The 18,201-nt window shown below is 47.6% G+C and overlaps 1 protein-coding gene across 3 annotated transcripts in view; it reads right to left on the bottom strand.

Moving 5' to 3' along the window:
• The window catches only part of CDON (cell adhesion associated, oncogene regulated), a 47,383-nt gene that overhangs the window by 15,727 nt on the left and 13,455 nt on the right, over nucleotides 1–18,201 (bottom strand). For 2 of the 3 annotated variants that reach the window (XM_030464863.1, XM_030464865.1), the window contains exons 2-11: nucleotides 15,428–15,564; nucleotides 13,109–13,381; nucleotides 11,875–12,021; nucleotides 11,477–11,632; nucleotides 10,793–11,083; nucleotides 9,643–9,912; nucleotides 8,477–8,806; nucleotides 4,961–5,208; nucleotides 2,631–2,805; nucleotides 1,075–1,203 (exon numbers count right to left, since the gene is read on the bottom strand). In XM_030464863.1, the coding sequence (XP_030320723.1) occupies nucleotides 1,075–1,203; nucleotides 2,631–2,805; nucleotides 4,961–5,208; nucleotides 8,477–8,806; nucleotides 9,643–9,912; nucleotides 10,793–11,083; nucleotides 11,477–11,632; nucleotides 11,875–12,021; nucleotides 13,109–13,381; nucleotides 15,428–15,509 (2,101 nt within the window). In that variant the 5' untranslated portion in view covers nucleotides 15,510–15,564. The remainder of the gene's footprint in view (nucleotides 1–1,074; nucleotides 1,204–2,630; nucleotides 2,806–4,960; nucleotides 5,209–8,476; nucleotides 8,807–9,642; nucleotides 9,913–10,792; nucleotides 11,084–11,476; nucleotides 11,633–11,874; nucleotides 12,022–13,108; nucleotides 13,382–15,427; nucleotides 15,565–18,201) is intronic. The other variant, XM_030464864.1, reaches the window with a different exon arrangement.

Raw genomic sequence — 18,201 nt, 5'->3', positions numbered from 1 at the left:
GGAAGAGGCTAAAGCAGCAATTGGATTGGATTTTGTGTATTATCAAGGAGAATCTTACATCCTCCTGGAGTAACTACTCCCCCTAAGTCTTCTGGAAGAGAAGCTTAAAGAGTAGAAAACAGGAATTCATTATTTTATCGAGATCATACAGTGTTGCACTACTTCTACACAGGAACAAAAACCACACACAAAGCCAACACGAAAAAAAAAGTAAATTGCTTCTTTTCAAAGCCCTCCAAAATTCCCCCAGACCCAACAAAACTTTGAACCATGAACAAAGAGCAAAACAAAGCATGCAGGGGATGGTGTACTCACTGACCTCACTTGGAGTGACAGCAGTGGGGCAGAGAGAAGGGAAAGAAGCAGGGTTAGTCAGTCCAGCACCAGCTCCTCCCATATTTAGCACTGTTGCACCCATGCAATGCCCCTCACCTCCCTTATTCATCCACCTCTCCACTCCCCTCTGGTTTTACCCCAGAAATGTACACACCTCCAACAAGGTCTCAGCCCCTGGGGAAATTTGCCTGAATCAGGTCAATGAGTTCAAAGGCTGAGGTGGGGTGAGAAAAGGACTCTACATGAGTTGTTTGCACTGGAAACGGGGCTAAAAATCACACCCATTGGGAACTGGTTAAATTTTCTTGCCATCAGGGGATAAGCCTACCCTTGGGAAGGCTCAGGAGAACCTTCAGAATAGATTTAATACACTTTGAGAACTTAAAACCCCCATTTCCACTCCTGCTCTGTCTCTTCCAGAGAGAAAATCAGGGTATTTAGCAAGAAAACACCAGCAGGTTGAAATAGGAGCAGAAAGGATGTGGAAAATTGTATTTTTTTTTTGCGAAAGAGAGACACCTTGGAAATGCTGTGTGTTTGCTGAATTAAGGTGTGTATTTGCTAAATTCACACAAGAAAAGAAAGAAATCCCTGTATCAAAGCAGCCTAGGGGATAAAAAGGACCTCGAAAGAGGTGACACAAGCCCCAAGAGCAGAAATAAAAAGAAATTAACTGGGATGTCTGAGTATGTGTCACGAGTTTCAAGCCCATGGCCTACAAACCATCCCTGCACCCACCTCCGCTGTGTCGAGACAGGTCTGGGAGGATGACTCCAAAATTATTTGTCCCTTCATGCACCACAGAGTGTTTGGGGAGGCCCAGAGGGGGAGAGGGAGGCTGGGTGTTTTTCGAGGACGATGTTCTTTCTGAGAAACGTTGGAGAAAAGAGCAGGTCAGGGAGGGGAGCTGAAAATGCTGCTTAGTGCCACAACAGCCCGGGGTCCAAATCAAACCCTGAAGCCTCAGGAGAACACTGAGGGTGTTTCTGCAGGGCAGTGAAGGAGGAGATGTCCTCCCCACCAGCCCAAGGACTCCTGCATGGAGGATCACTGACACTTCATCTGGCATCCCAGTGACTCCAGTGGCTCCTGCCCGGGTTCCAGAGCTCCCTCTCATCATGGAACAACAACAGGCCGAGGAAATTTGCCAACAAAACCCATGGCTAGAGAAGAAAGGTCAATAAAAATGCCATGGAAGCTGGGTTTGGACACAGCTGGACCTGGGCTACTGGGCTGAGGAGCCTTTTGGCCTGTTCAAATTCACAGATTTCACAAAAATATGTTAAATTAATAAAACGTTAAGCCCTCTGCTTCTTGTATGAAGAATATCAGATTGTTCACATGCTAAACAGCCCAACCAACAGCACAAAAGTTAAAAAACCCAAAACTGCTTCACTGATCTGCATGCAGCCCTCAAACCAGCTGGCTTCTCCTGGGCCAGATTTCCAGCAAGGTGTCTGCAAAGCAAACCAGAAGCAGTTGTGCTGAGATGTGAAAAACTGGATGAGGCAAAGAGTTTTCTCTGGGAAAAAAAAATCCACCAGGAGAGGCTGCTTCTCCTATATTGACAGTACAAATCTTACTATTCACCCCCAAAATACCATTATCAAGCTTTTAAAGAGCTTTTTTCTTACTAACACCCCAGGCAAGTTTTGCCCCATGGCTATTTCATAGAATCACAAAATATCAGGGGTTGGAAGGGACCTCTAGAGCTGATCCAGTCCAACCCCCCTGCCAGGGCAGGATCCTCCAGGGCAGGACACACATCCAGGGGGGGTTGGAAAGTCTCCAGAGAAGGAGACTCCAGCACCTCCCTGGGCAGCCTGGGCCAGGGCTCCCTCACCCTCACAGGCAAGAAGTTTTTCCTCAAGATGAGGTGGAACTTCCTATGTTCTATCTTAAACTCATTGTTCTTTGTCCTATTCCTGGGCACCACTGAGCAGAGATTGGCCCCTTCCTCTTGCCCCCCACCCCTCAGATATTGATGGACATTCAGAGATTCCCTCTCAGCCTTCTCTTCTCCAGCCTCAACAGCCCCAGGGCTCTCAGTTGTGTTTTCCAGCAGAGATGCTCAAGTCCCTTAAGCACTCTCCCAGCTCTCCCCTGGAATCTCTCCAGTAGATCTCTGTCTCTTGAACTGGGGAGAGGCTCAGACTGGAGCCAGCATTTTAATTCTTAGAGAACCACATGTTAGCAATGAACCCACCGGAGCACTCCCCAGCCAGACACCACCCAGCTGAGGCAGAGGGAACCTTTGGGAAGCTGAGGGCAGAGGGGAGCTATGCTGCACCCACCTTTGCTGGTACGGAAGGTCAGCATGGCAGGCTGTCCCTCCCCAGCAGCACTCCTGGCCACCATGAGGACCTCGTAGAGGCTGGAGGGCTCCAGCTCGGTGAGGCGCAGCTCGTTCTCACTGCCGGGGACGCGCACCGTCTGCCAGCCGCCTGCCGAGCTCACGCTGTCCTCTAGCTGCAGGGGACAGGGGGGAAAAAGGTCAGAGACAGAACCCAAGGCCATGGATTTCCCCACGTTTCTGCTGCCTCCAAGTCCCCCGAATCACAGAACCCCAGAGGGTCACAGAATGGCTTTGGTTGGAAGAGGCCGAAATCGGCGCTTTGGAGGAACGCGGTTTGTTCTCCCCTCTCCGCACACACTTGCACTTTTTTTAGGGGAAAAAAAGGTCATTTGCAATTGTGGCTCAAACTAGTAAGGGATGAAATGATCCTTCCTAACACTGGCGGTTCTTATGATTCATTTTCAAGCTGGCAGAGCATTGGACATTAAAGACTGAACCCAACACCCTCACAAGAAAGAGATGTTCACCAAACTATCACAGCTTCTCCTGCATTTTGAAGTATTTACTGGCTCAAACGGGCACCAAAAATTCCATCTTAATTACTTCTCAAGGTTCAAAATATAAGTCAGCAGGGAGATTTGGTTTGTATTAATGCACGTTTCCTTTTTTTCTTTTTTTAACAAAAAAACATTTTTTAATTCAACAGTGAACTCTCCAGAAAGGAAGGAGATTCAGGGGAGCCTCTTAATGCTCGGCCTCTGCAGCAAAACACTCCTTCAGATCAGAACACCACCTCAACTGAAAAGGCAAGGATTCTACCAAAAAATAAACTATTAAACAACATAAAGCTTTACTAAAGCATGGAAGACCAGATCTGAATGCTTTGGATTACCAAAGGTTATGCCTTCTGAAGCCACCACTCTCCCAAGGATTTCATTCCCTTTTTTTTTTTTTTTTATTCAAAAGAAGAAAAGCAATAAAATAATGTGATGACACAAAAAGAACTCCACCCTGCACACCCCACAGTCACCTCCCTCCTGAGAAACGTGAGTGAGCACAATGGAGGGGGGGGAAGATTGTGGTGAGCAAAAGGGAAGCACCAAAAAGGTCAAGGAAGTCTTCAAAGCTTTCAGCCTCCAGGTGAACCAACCACCTTTGGAGGAAGAATTGTATCAACAGACGTTGGCACAAGGTTTTCAGGAACTAACAGGTCAAAAATCTAAGCATTCCCTCCAGGCTAAGACAAGATCAGGATGTAGAGGATTAAAAAGCTTAGGGAAAAATAAACCCAGCAGCTTTGCCACGCAGCAAACTGTTTACTTGGGAGAATGGGTGGGGGATTTGTTTGGCTCTGCTGTGAAACCAGAAGAGGTTTGAGAAACAGGGCCATGCAAACTGCAGGAGGTTCCACAAGCCAAGGCCCAAGGTCCTGCACCTGGGGTCGGGCCAGTCCCAGTTCCAGTTCCAGTCCCAATACAAGCTGGGCTGGGAGCAGCCCTGGAGAGAAGGACTTGGGGATGCTGATTGAGGAGGAGCTCCACGTGGGCCAGCAATGGGCTCGTGCAGCCCAAAAGGCAAAACCCAATCCTAGGATGCACCAAGAGGTGCATGGCCAGCAGATCTAGAGAGGATCTCCCCCTCTGCTCTGCTTTTCTGAGACCCCCACCTCAAATACCGTGTCCAGTTCTGGTGTCCCCACCATAAGAAGGACACAGATCTGTTGGAATGGGTCCAGAGGAGGCCACAAAGATGATCCAGGGGCTGGAGAACCTCTGCTATGAGAGGAGGCTGAGGGAGGCGGGGTGGAGGAGAGGACTCCAGGAGTACCTTAGACCTGCCAGTACCTGAAGGGAACCCACAGGAAGGCTGCAGAGGGACTTTTCCCAAGAGAAAACCTTGTTCACTGACAGGACAAGGGGAAATGGTTTTAAATTGAAGAATAGGTTTAAATAAGATCTTAGGAAGAATTTCTTCAGCACGAGGCTGGGGAGGCTCTGGAACAGATTGCCCAGAGAAGCTGTGGCTGCCCCCTCCCTGGAGGTGTCCACAGCCAGGCTGGATGAGGCTTGGAGCAGCCTGGGCTGGATGAGAGGTGTCCCTGGGCATGGCAGGGGGGTTGGAGGGGATGAGCTCTGAGCTCCCTTCCAACCTCCACCCCTTCCAACCTAAGCCACTCTGTGATTCTGAAGAGAGATGGGGTGACCAACTCCAGTTGTCCCCAGTCCGTTGTAGCCCACCTCCTCTCTATGCCCTCTCTGCCCCCACATTTTTGTTAACAATTTTGGGGTTCTTCCCCAAACCCAACCCACCCGAAACCCACCCACCCACCTTTCGGTATTTGACGAAATAGGCGTTGATGGGGGAGCCCCCGTCCCGCCCCGAGCGCCAGAGCAGGTGGTACACGTCGGGCTTCAGGGTCTGTGGGGGGCTGAGGATGATGGGGGCCTCGGGGGGGGCTGCACCCAGCGGGGATCTGGCAGGAGGCACGCTCGGAAACGCCGTTTCTGCACCCAAATCCCCTTCACTCTCATCCCTCTGAGCAACCTCCACGGGGAGCTCTGCGGTTTCTGGAGGAACTGGGGAGGAGGAGGAGGTTACACCCTCAGCACCTTTGCACACAGGGGGCACCCAGTCATTTAAAAACATTGTTTCCCATCGTTTTTGTGGGGTTTTGGGGTTTTTTTGGCTTTTTTTCACCCTAGCAAAGAAACCCGAGGTCTGCAGGCACGGCTCGACCAGCATCTCCCATAAATTAAGTGGCTGCAATGCATGTTAAAAGAAAAAAAAATGAAATATATAGCTCCACTTGTGACACAAACGGGGTAATTTTAAATTAATTGCAGTCGGACAAGGAACTTTTCATGGCCTGAACTGGCGGGCACACAAGAGGACATTCTCCTCCCTCCATTTCTGAGGATTTTTTTCTGCTGTAATTTCAATCAGCTTTGAAAGCTGCACGACTCAACTGCTTCATTAGAAAATTTATGCTGTGAATAAACTGTTGGGTTTTTTTTACCAGCAGATCTAACATGCAATTTAATCCCAATGCTGTCCTAGAAATCTTGCTCCATCCTCCATATTTACTTTGCCTGGTATGAAAAAAAATAAATATATATATACGTAGAAAAAAAAAAACAACTTTTGGGTTGACACAGGGGCTGGTGAGCGTCCCAGGCAGGGAAGGGGTGGCAGGTTGGACATCTGAGATTATCCAGGACAAGTAAATGTCAGTGCTTAAAGCAAGAAGGTTTGGAAGCAAGGGAGCTCCTCACGGTGTCAGGGCTGCAGCAGCTCTGCCAGATGTTCTCAGCCCTGTCCGTCCTTCTCAGATTTGTAGAGGTTTATTTTACGTGCCCAGGGTTCTGTAAAGGGGAAGGGAATGAAGGGAACTTGGTTTACAAAACAAACAAATTCCTTGGTAATGTAAAGCCTCAGCAGCGTTAGCCTGCCTGACTCAGATTCCTCCAAACCTCCATTAAAATACCAGCAGCAAGTGTGGCTGCTATTTTTGGCCTCTTTTTTAAAAAAGCTGGGGAGGAAAACTTCTCTTTTTCTTTTTTTTGTTTTTTGTTTCAAATTGAAGCCACACTCTCAGCAAGCATCCCTTGTTTCTCTCTTCCCATTTATTTAGCGAGGCCACAAAGTTTGGCGACAGGAAGAACGAGGCCATCCCCAAAGCCAGATGGAGTTGACTTAGGAAAAAAAAAACAACTTTAAAGAAATCCCCAAGACAACTCAACAGACACACACTCCACCCCCCGAAGGATCTCCAAGTCAAAAAGATGCACCAGCAAGATTGAAACCAAATGTTGTCCCTGCTGGGGTGAGGCGGCGTGATGGACCCAGGGGGATTTGTGGGTGGGCACAGGAGGGTCCGTGAGGGACACGGCCTCTGGGGTGAGCAGGGAATGAAGTTGTGGTTTCTGCTGGTGACAGGAGACCTGCAGCCACTGCTGTGTTTATTGCTGTGGGAGGAGAGGCGTCAGCCACTGGCGAGGAGTTTGGGTTTTGCTTCGGAAAACAAACCCACACCCCCCCGGGGTAATAATTTCCATTAAGCAATTTGGGATCTAAGCTCTTTTTACTGAGCTGCTGGCAGGGCTGCTGCCCATGGAAACCAGCACGTCAGGCTTCTCCTTGCTGCTCTGGCACTATGCAGCTTTTTTGGGGGGCTGTTGCTGTTAGTGCCAGCCCTTTGCCTTCAGCCATGGGGACTCGCTCTCACTCCTTGGCTCCCCAACTCCATGAGCAGCACCAAGTCAGGTCAGAACAGAGGTTGTAGGCATCCAAAGCCCCCAAAAAGGACCAGATGTCCCAAATTTGAGCGTTAAAATAACACATTCAGAGCTTTTACTCACATTCTCCAGAATACCCACTATTTTACAGCTCTCTGTTGTGTCTCCCCTGCCTCATTTGAAAGGTGAGGAGTCCTCAACTTTTGTAGCCTCTCCTCCTGCAGAAACTATTCCACACCCCAACAAAACCACCTGCCACATTTCCCAGCACCTTTCCTTGTTCTTCTACCTCCTTTCTTGAAGGAGGGGTGTGCAGTCACCATCAGATTCCAATCCCCTGGCCTGCTCTGGGTTTGCAGGGCAGCAGAGCAACCTTTGTGTTTGGTCTGCAAACAGATCGTGTTCCCAGGAACTGCCTCCCTGCTTCTGGAAAAGCCAGAGTAGGATCCTCCTTCCTTGTGAGCTCCCCAGCATGGGCTGGGAAAGCACTCTGGATGTGGTGAAGTCACCCACCTACCTAACCTAAAATAAATGTGTTTGACACCAACCTGCCTGCTCCTCAGGCATCCCGGAGTCGATTTGTCTCCTTCATGAAGCTATTTTGGGAGAATTAACCCTGTGTTTCAGAGCTCTAGGAAGCTGCTACCATGCCTGCAACCCCCACAAGTGTCTAAAAAAGTCTTAGAAGTGAGTGCTGTGGGCAGAGGATCCTGAGGCTATCCTTTGACATGCTGGTGGTTTCTCGCTATGACGGTGGCTGAAGTTGCCCTGCCTGCTTTTCAGCCCATGCAATGAATCACAGCGTGGAACAGATCCAGCAGAGAGGAAAAAAAAAGGAAAAAAATTATCTTTTTCAGCAAAATAAGTTCCCTCTCTGTGTGCTTGTACAAGGTGAATTACAGGAACAAGCTGCTGAGGCTGAGAGATGAAGTTGCTCCTGCTCCCAAAAGGAAACATGCTGGAATCGGAGTTCAGGTCATGCTCAGGCACAGATTCTTCATTAAAACATGGAAATGTTGGAGCATGTTGAAGGTTGAGAATGGCTCTAAAACCCCAGCAGCTCCCCAGAAATGACTTTTAGATCAATACCAAATCAAGGACTTTCAGATCGAGACCAAAAAAGCCTCAACCACCCCTTGGCACCAGAAGAAGCAGCAAGTACATCTTAGAAACTGATCAAAGTTAAGAAACAAAACATTAAAATGGAACTTACTGCCCCAAAATTCTGAGGCAGAGCAGTGGGATTTTTGCCATTTGACACAGCCTGAATTCTGGGATGATATTTAGTTTTGTTTTCCCACTCCACAATGAATTCTTTTGAAAACTACATGATGGGGTTGCTTGTTTGAGGTCTCTTTCTTCCCCCCTCTAAGTGAACCTTTAAGCATCTTTCCAAATTATTTACATGGGATTTTAACTCTAAAAAACAAAAGTCACTAAAACTCTGTATTTTTGCTCTTACAAAGGGAGCCTGGGAGAGCTCAAGCCTGTTATTAATAAGCACATCATATTCCATTGTGCATCCCCACCCTCCCTCCTTCCTGTAAACAGCTTGTTTTGAGGTATTTCTCCCTAAATCAGGGAGCAGACTGTGCAATTTCACACTTACCAACTGTGAGGAAGGCTTTTGACACCGTGGAGCCGTGCTGGTTGATGGCTTCACACCTGTACTCCCCGGCACGCTCGGGTGTCACATTCCTCACATGCAAGGAGCTCCAGCCCGGCTGGGACAGGGAGGAGGAGGTGGGATCCAGAGGAAGGGGCTGTGGTTTTGAGGGAAGCACCTGGGAAGGGTGGTGGTGGAGGAGTCCTCTGCTGTCATACCAACGTATGAGGGGAAGGGGCAGCCCAGTGGCATTGCAGGAGAAGGTGACGTCCCCGCCGTCCCTCACGGTGACACTCACTGGGGGAGAGACTATAACTGGCCTGGAGCCTTTGCCTGGGGGGGGTGGGGAACAAACAAATCATTAATTTGGCTGAGGAAAATTATGTTTAGTGGCCAAAAGAGCAGTTAAGAGAGTCACAAGTGCTTCTTTCTAACCACTTCACCAGTTATTTCTTCCCTCTCCAGGCTGCAGGGATCAGCTGAGCCTTGGTGCTTGGGGCAGGCTTGCAGGCAAACCACACTCCAACCACACTTGAGATTTTCTATATTAGGAAGACTGGATTGTCTGGGAGGAACACAGCACAGGCAAGGCCACCCTGGTCCACTCCACAAGCAAGAAGGTCATAAAATATCTCCTCAACCAGCCCCAGGCACAGCTCAACATCAATCTTAAGAGGTTGAGAGAGGGTGGAAGTCTTCAACTCCAAGTGCTGGGGAAGAAGAGGAACAGGGAGGGTCTTGCCAACAGCAGAATTCAGGTTCTCAGGGTCTGAGAAAGTATCTTAGACTGAGAAGTGATCAAAAAGACTGTTGGCCTGACATGGGAAACATGTGCTAACCCCAAATCTGATGATTGTTTTGTAAACTTGAGGATCCAGAACAAACATAATCACTCTTCACCCAATACTGCTGGGAACACCAGTTCATCCAGCACCCTGATTCTGTTTAAGAAAGAAACAAGTCAAAATTTACCCACAAGCTGACTTAACTGTGGCTGGGTTTAAGCATCAAGTAACCACCCTACCTACAGCTCTTAAAACCCACCCAGAAGCAGCTGCTTAGGGAGAGTCGCTCCTGAGCCGGGTCACAAACAAATCAACAGACAAGGTGGTGGGGAGAAAAAAAAATCAGAATAAAGCTTGAAGTGAATAATTCAGAGGTGCTCCTACCTGTCTGGACATGAAGCCTCCCAGTGGAGTGTGCAAACCCAAGACCATTGCCTGCCAGGCACTGGTAGCAGCCCGAGTCCCCCGGGGTGACCCCGCGGATCCGCAGGCGGCTGCCCAGGAGCTGGTGGCGGGGAGAGGGCAGGAGGGGAGCAGCATTGTGCAGCCAGGTCCAGGTGGGAGCAGGGCTTCCCTGGGCCTCACACCAAAAAGTCACGGTGGCTCCAGCAGTGGTGGTTTCATCCTGCAGACCCTTGGAGATGGAGACAGGTTCTGTGGAGGGAGGGAATTTCATTCAGTGTATTTATCTATGCCTTGAGCTGAGCCCCCCTGGAAAAAAAAATGCTGCCAAATGTTCTGCCAGCTTCTTGGGTACAAAGGCCAAAAGCAACCCCACAGCCTTCTCCTTCTGCACAGCCTGAAGCTGGTTTTCTCACCCAGACTTGATTATTTTCACAGTCTCTTCTAATCTGGTCACCTATTTGCATTAATACCATAAATAAGATGGTCTGAATTCTAAAAATCATTCTCTAAGTGCCACCCCCGTAACAAAGGTTTGGTGTCAACCTGCTTTTGGACCTACTCTAAGGTTTAAATTTCCAAAAACAAACTGTTGTTTTTTTCCAGAAATAGGAGGCAAAACCTCAAGCAACAAGACAATCTGCTCCAAAGGAAAGGGGAGATCAGGAGTGACTTGCAGCCAGCCACACAAGAGGCCCAATCTGCTCCTTTTGCTTTTGTTTTTTGTCCTCATACAAACACACCACCTCTCCTCCACAGCTTTTTTTTTTTTTTTTTTTTTGTCTACACAACCTCAAAAAGAGAAACATCTGATCCCTGGCACATTAATGACACTGTATCCCACGTGCACTGGGCAGAAAAATAAATAGGCAGTGCTTCCCTCCCAGTTTGTTCTCCTTTGCTGTTTAATTATTTCAGACTGTGGAGGACTGGAAGAAAGAATTAAGGGTTTCAGCCTGGGAGATGAAGAGATACGGTCGCTATGAACAGATCTTTATTCTTTGTTTTCATGTGCTTTAGGTTGAGAAAGAACATTGGGCTATTTGTAATCAGATGCCAAAAAGCATCAAGTACTCAACCAGACCCTTCCTTGCCCTGGACCTGACAACTTCCCAACTTCCTGCTGTCTTACCAAGCACAGTCAGCGAATAGTTCACGTATTTCACTTCTCCAGATCCACTCCCCACCAGGCAGGAATAATTCCCAGAGTCTGAGGCCTCCAGCCTGTCTGTCACCAGGTGGGAGTGCAGCAGTTTCCACCTGCCTCTTCTCAGGGCATCTCGGCCATCTTTAACCCAGCGGAGGGAGGCAGGAGGGGGTGACCCCCCCACCACACACTCCAGGGTCAGGGGGCTGTGCTGGGGCACTGCCAGGCTCTGGGGGGACAGCGGGTGCAGGATGTGGAAGCCACCTGAGGAAGGGCCTGGAGGAGAGGAGATGAGGCTTAGCAACAGCTTAAACTGCCCTCTCCCAACCCATCCCAGCGGACAAGTAACGCTGGCTTCCAGAAATCCTGCTCCAAAATGGACTGAATTATTAGTGACTGAATCACAGTGACTGAATTATTAGCAGAATCCCCTTCTCAAATAAGATCCCCTCTCCTCCTGGGAGCTGAAAAGCAGCCATGCTGATTGTCCTCCACAGGAAGGGGAAATAAGGATCAAATGCACAAATAATGCAGGAGAGAATTTACAGAATGTGGTGTTGGAGGCCAGAGGGCATTTAGGCCAATACACCCGTGCTAAAAATCATCAGGATGTTATTTATTCAGCTGGAGATGCATTAATTCTGGAAAGATTAATTCTGGAAAGCTGACCTGAATACTCACGTGTGACTATGAGCTTCTGTCCAGTGGGCTCTACTCTGAAATCATGAGTAACTGGGTTGTAGGCTGCACACTTGTAGGATCCTTTGTCTTCTAAGGATACATTCAAAATCTGCAGGTTTCCAGATGGAAGAATTAGGTAGTTGTCTAAACAAGGAAAAAAGAATATTAGATTTAATACTTTATTATTTTTTTAATAATTTGTCAGATGCATCCCTGTAGGATCATAAAGAAATCATGCTGTCATGCAGAGAACATTAACTTACAGAGGTGGGTTTAGACAGAAGGAGTTCTGCAAGCTTCTGGAGTGGCTATTTTTTTATCCTTTAAGAAGCTTGAAGGTTTTGTTGGATGTTTACATTGCTGAGCAGTGGCAGAAAACATCTCACCTGTTGATTGTTCCAGCCATCTGCCCTGCACTTGGAAGCGAACCTGTGCTTTTGGGTGGCTTACAGGCACCTTGCAGCTGATGAGAGCTGAGCTTCCCTCCTCTGCAGAGACAGCAGCTTTCACTGCCAGGGCAAAATCACCCAAACCTGGAGGAGAATCAGCAAAATTTGTGATTAAAAAGCAGCTGGGTCAGCTGATGACCTTCTTTCGTGCAGCATTTGGACACTTGTATCAACAGACATAATATTTTCTCTCATCCACTACAGAAATGTTGTCATTAACACCAAGTCCAGTGCCACCAGCAAAAACAAAAAAAGTCTCCACAGCCAACAGCACCTCCTGGTTTGCTACCAAAACCTCCCCTGGAGAAGGAGGAACTTGTGAGAGCCACTCTTTTCCCTTCACCTTCAAAGCATCTTCTAAAGTTGAGAAGTTTTTTTATGTTTGCCACCCCTACAGCTCCCCTGAGAGGGTCTGGCCATGGGTCAGTACTTTACCAAAACACTCACTTCTAACCCTTTTTAGAAATTTTCCTCCCAGGGGGGAATTTTTGCATATGCTCCATGGATGAGGTGGCCCTTACAGAGAAATCACTCAAATCTTGCTCAACTAAGGTCTAACTCAGGCAGCCCTGACTCCCCCAGTAGACAAATGGTGCAAATTTGGTTTTGACCAAATGAAGCCAAATAAATGAAAAGCAAACTCTGCAGCTCCCCCTTTTTTCCCAGGGAACAGTTCCCACTTGTTTCTCCTCTTTTCTAATCATGTTTCTGCCCTAGCATGGCAGCTCTGTCACTGTTTCAAGCTCCTTTTTTGATGAGAAGCTTTTGGCAACCTTGTATTTTCACATCAGTTCACTGAAACAAATGTTATTTCACTCAATAATGTTTCTATTTGCTTGGAAGGACTCGAGGTCTCCTGCCCAGCCTTCAGCTGGAAATGAAGCTGTCACCAACGCAAAATCAATCAGCTGGGGGTTTGTCTAGCTGACTCTTTAAAATCCTCTAAGGATGGAGATCCACAGCCTCCCAGGGGGATGCAAGATCACCCGACAGGTCTCAGATAACAGAGGAGGAAAAAAAAAAAAAGAAATAGGTGAGAAATGTACAAGTAAGCACTGGCTGGGGGGAAAAAGCAAAACAAAGCAAAACTTCAAACTTTTCTACAAGTGAAACAAACCATACAGATCACTTGAGGTCTAGTGAGTGAGGAACAGAAGGAAAAACAACTTACTGGCCATGGAGACAGTGGCAGGGCTGCTCAGGACAGCACCTGTGCTGCTGTTGGCCACACACTGGTACTGCCCGGAGGTGGAGAGGCTGAGGGAGAGGATTGTCAAAGATCCTGACTGGATTTCCACTTCTCCCACCTTGTTGGCCAGGGGTTCCCCATTAAAGAGCCAGGAGAGGCCAGCTGTGGAGGGTGCAGCTGAGCAGTGGAGGTGGACGGGCCCACCAGGCTTCTGGACAGTAGATAAAGGCTCAGAGAGAAAGTGAGGAGTTAAATCTATAAGGGAAAAAAAAAAGTTATTCAGTCAGGGAACAGCATTTTGTGTCAGCACATGACGAGGTTCATAATGCATCAGCTTGCACAGAAGATCAACCAGGATCTGGTTTACACTCCAGTTTTCTCTCCAGCCTCCTCCCACTGCTCACAGAGGTGGCAAACTTCTTCCATCCTGTTAAATCTTCCTAACAGATTAAAATCTAGTTCAACCACAGGCAGCATGAGGGGCTCTAAACTCTAAGCTGGTGACACTCAAGCAGGTGTCACCTTCTCCTCCACAAGAGGAACTCAGGAGAGATTCCCACTGTCTTTAGGGACAACTTCAAGCTTCAAAACCCACGAGGGGGACATTAAACCAAGAGGTCCAGCATCTCTGGGGTGGTGAAATGTGTCCCCAAGACAGCACAAGTTTGGGCCAGCAAAACCTGCAAGCCCACTGGTTTGATGTGGAGGGAAAGAGCAGCCATAACCTGAAGAGAAGGAGCTGGGGAACAGGCAGCTGGAGCTGATCTGTCCCAGATGAAATGTGCCTGGATGTGACTTGTAAAATGTTAGAAATGGCAGCAGCCTGCCAGGTATTCCTGCAGACCCGTCTCCCAGTCTGCAGAACTAATTAAAAATTGCTGGATAGAATAAAAAAGCTGGATGAACAGCAAAGGCTCTTGTTAATTCCAAAGCCATGGACTTCATCAGGAGAAGGATGATGAATTGGGCATCCATTATCTTTACGGAGTAAAGATGACCAGAAACAGGAAAAGCTGCTAATAAATAAAAGGTTCAGCTACACAAAACTTGGTTATGAGAATCCATTTATTTGCCAGAAGAAAATTCCTGCTTGTTGGAGGAAATTTTTTCCTACCCTGGCCAATCAACCACTGGGAATTATTTCCATTTGTTTGTGATGGAATTCTGCTCTCAGGATTTCTGGAGGAAGGGGGCAAGCAGAAGGCACTCAACACCCAGTGACTCTGAGTTGGTTTAGAAATACAGGAGGGGAAGAAATAAATTAAAAATAGATGGGGTGGCAGGGGAAAACAATTCAGAGTTTGTAAATAAGTTGAGGAATTCCAGATAGTGTGGGTCAAGGCACTATTAAATGACATCCAAGCAGAAGAGTCTGGTTGTAGGTGGGGCCCTCATAGCTCATGCTTTGCTGCTCCAGTTAGCCTGTCCAAGCTCTGCTTATGAGTTTCAGATGAGGAACTTGGGCTTTTTTTTTTTTTTTTTAACAGAACCATAAATTATCTGCCTGAGCAGAAAATAAAACCGGGAATTCAAGCATGGCTTCGCTTACCAGAAAAAGATGAAATCCATAAAAAAAGGGGTTCCAGGCATTTCACGGGGACTCCAGATGGCCGTTTGTAGCTTTTTAATTAGAAAACTGTTTTTCCTCTTAAGTTCAGCTTGGAATTTCCAGGGGTAAGAGCAAAGCAGCAGCCTGTTCAGCTTGCTAGCTAGGAAATTTCACTGTCACTTTCATCTTCGCCCCTGCCCTCACTCACGACACCAACACTTTGCACTGGTGCACGAGTCAAAATTGGTAGCAGTGACCCTGCAGCTGGAATTTATCTCCTCTGACTGCTTGAAAAAATAAAATTTATCCCCTCTGCTCCTAACGATCGGCTATGAAGTGCTAAAAGTAGTAAAAGCTTCTTCTTTGTGTGGTTACGTTAAGACAAGCTGACTACACAGAGCAGATGTGTCAATTAAAACCATCCCTTCTTTATTATTTTTTTTCAAGGCCCGAGCTGTTCCAACTGCAGCCAAGCATTAGCCTTTGCCTCCCAAAGCTCTGCTTCCCCTTTCCTCTCTCCAAATTTCAAACCCTTCCCAGAAAAAAAAAAACAAAAAAAAAACAAGCAAAGCCCACGGAGATCCCAGAAGAACAAACTCTGGGTTTGCAGCCAGACTTCCAAAAAAAGCCAAGCCCCAGATTCCACCCAAGAGCCACACTTCCTTCGGAGCAGCTCATCCACCCTTGGAAAAGTTTTTCAGAAGGAAGAGTTCAACCTCCCCAGCCTGTCTGGTTTTGAGTTCAGGCCTTACCTGACCTGGTGGCAGTGGTGAGAGCAGTGGTGAGAGCAGTGATGCAGAGCAGTGCCTGGAAGTGCCCGGGATGCGGATGCATAGCGCCAGCTCCCACCGGCTGAAAGGCTGAGGATTAAGAGGAGGCACTGAAACAGCTACAAAACAAACAAACAGATGCCTAGTGTAAATCTCAGTGTAAAAAAAACCTCCCTCACAACAAAGTGGTTTAGGGGTTTGAAAAAGAGGGCAGCCAGGAAACAGCCAATATTCCTTGCAATATAGGAACCATCTGTAAAAATGAGTGAGGAGCAGAGCTTAAATTTGCAAGGACTATTGGTCCTTTTCTTCCCAACTGTCCTGCCCTGATGAATGAAAACTACTTCCCACCCAGAGGCATGGTAGTCCAAAGTAAACATCTTATCTGTTTGAGATAATATTGTTTGCAAACAATAACTGTTTGACCATCTGTCACCAGGCTATGCTCATTTCACAAGCTTTTACAAATCTCCAGTGCTGCTCAGGATTGTTCTGAACCTGCTCACTCCTCCCCGAGTAAAAAACCCCACCAGTATTAATCTCCTAATTTATATTCCCAAACCAGTCCTGCTCTCTCATCTGCACCACTGGGGCACCCATTCTGTGTGCTTTTATCTACCCGGCTGCTCCTGCTACAAGAAGAAAGCCCTCACCTTGCCCACATCACCATTGTGCTTTATCAAAATCTCACTTTCAGCACCCAAAAATCACAAATTCAACCCCCAAAATCCCTAAACCCCCAAACCCAGCAGCCTAACTTGCAGAGGCGAGGCTCAGAATCAGTCTGTGATGCTCATTCTCCATCAGATGCTCTCTTCTCCCAGGGAGGAAAAAATAATTTCAGTTTGCTGTTTGCGTAACATTATGACAGATAAGACTGGAGCCTGTTTAGCACAGTTACCCATTCATCAGCCCAGTGCTGCTGATAACACTCAGCATGTATTTTAAACATCTCATCTATCAGACACGGGTACAAACAGGCACCCAACACACAGAAAAAAAACCTGGGAGCTCCTCCAGCAGCAGGGAAACAAGTGCAACAATCCTACACCTGGGTCCTGGTTTCTTGGATGTCCTCTCCAAGGTGGATCCACGTATCAACAGCAAAATTATTTTAAAATAACAGTATTTTATAGTCAGAACCTGGCTGTAAAATATACATGCTAAGTGAGCAGCAGGAAAAGACTCGAAGGAGGAGAAGGAGAAGGAGAAGGAGAAGGAGAAGGAGAAGGAGAAGGAGAAGGAGAAGGAGAAGGAGAAGGAGAAGGAGAAGGAGAAGGAGAAGGAGAAGGAGAAGGAGAAGGAGAAGGAGAAGGAGAAGGAGAAGGAGAAGGAGAAGGAGAAGGAGAAGGAGAAGGAGAAGGAGAAGGAGAAGGAGAAGGAGAAGGAGAAGGAGAAGAAGGGAAGGAAGGGGGGAAGGGTAAAGGTGTATAATAATAATAATAATAATAATAGAATAAAACAACAACAATAATAATAGTAACAATATGGGCTTCTCTTGGAAGGCTGCAAGAGCTCTCCTGGTTTTTGGGGCAGTTTTTTATTTGCTCTGCCCACTTTAGTTCAGCTGTTGGGGAGATGCAGTGGTGAGGCTGTTCTGGTGACAAAAGCCTCTGGGTTTATTTGAATTCTCCTCGGGTTCAAGGGCAGGAGAAGCTGCTCCACCAGGACAAAGTAAACACCCCGAGAACTTGTTAACATCAAAACACTTGCCTGAAGAGGGGCTGGGGGGGGGGGGGTGGTGATGGGGGCAATGTTGCTTTACTCCAAGCCTTCCCTGGGTTATTTATTTATGCAAAGCACTGAAACGTATATTCTGGCTCAACTTTAACCCCAGCACATGGAGCTACCGGGTTCTTTCACAGCTGTCTGGTTTAAACAAGGCCAGCTCATTATCTTTAACTAAACTTTATCTTTGGAGATCTACTTTATCCGGGGCTCTGATTTCCCACTGTTTATCTTTCTCTTCACATGTTCCTCGCTGCCAGTGTCAACAGCTACTCCTCCTCTGACCTACCAGTTTGGCTCGGGGAGAGCGACTGGAAGGCAGGGAGTGCACAGAGCAAGCCACAGAGACCAGAATTCTTTGACTGGAGGGGAAATTAAAAGGAAAAATATTCCCTTTAATTGGAGGAGCATTGTGGAGGAATGACACGCCAGCAGCCCAACATCTGCTGCTTCTGAAGGCAATGCAGAAGCCTCTCACTTGGGGGGAGATGCACCATGCAACAACCCCCAAAATAATGGGGGGATTTTCCTATTTTTTCTGCAGCTGGTGTCCCTCCAGAAGCCCCTTGCTAGGCACAGAGGTCCCACTGGGGATGTACTATGCAAGGAAAGAGGAACACTGTTAGATGTGGCTTCATTTCAGTGTCCTCAACTCCAAGCTGGGCTCGCTTGGGAACAACTCAGCCCTATTCATTGTTCCTTGTTTGAGAGGGTGACTGCACCACTGGAAGATCAGTCAAGGTTATATTTGACTTCTAAAGACCTAACATCACCTTCCAAATCCTTTCATCCAGCACTCAACCTTCCTTGGTCAGCTCTGAAGTCACTTGTTTACAGATCAAGGGAAATGAGGAAGAGAAGGGAACTCATGTCAGGAGAATCATCATCCCAGCCATCCCATGGACATCATCCCAACCATCCCATGGACACCTGAGAGGTTTCCCAGGGCTCCTGTCTCCCCAAAGCTTCACACCTGCCACTGTTTCTCCAGGAACCAGCAGTCTCACTCCTAAGGCTCCACGTCTGGG

Source organism: Calypte anna, chromosome 24 (assembly GCF_003957555.1).
Source record: "Calypte anna isolate BGI_N300 chromosome 24, bCalAnn1_v1.p, whole genome shotgun sequence".
Lineage (NCBI taxonomy): Eukaryota > Metazoa > Chordata > Aves > Apodiformes > Trochilidae > Calypte > Calypte anna.
This window is presented reverse-complemented; position numbering and strand designations above follow the sequence as displayed.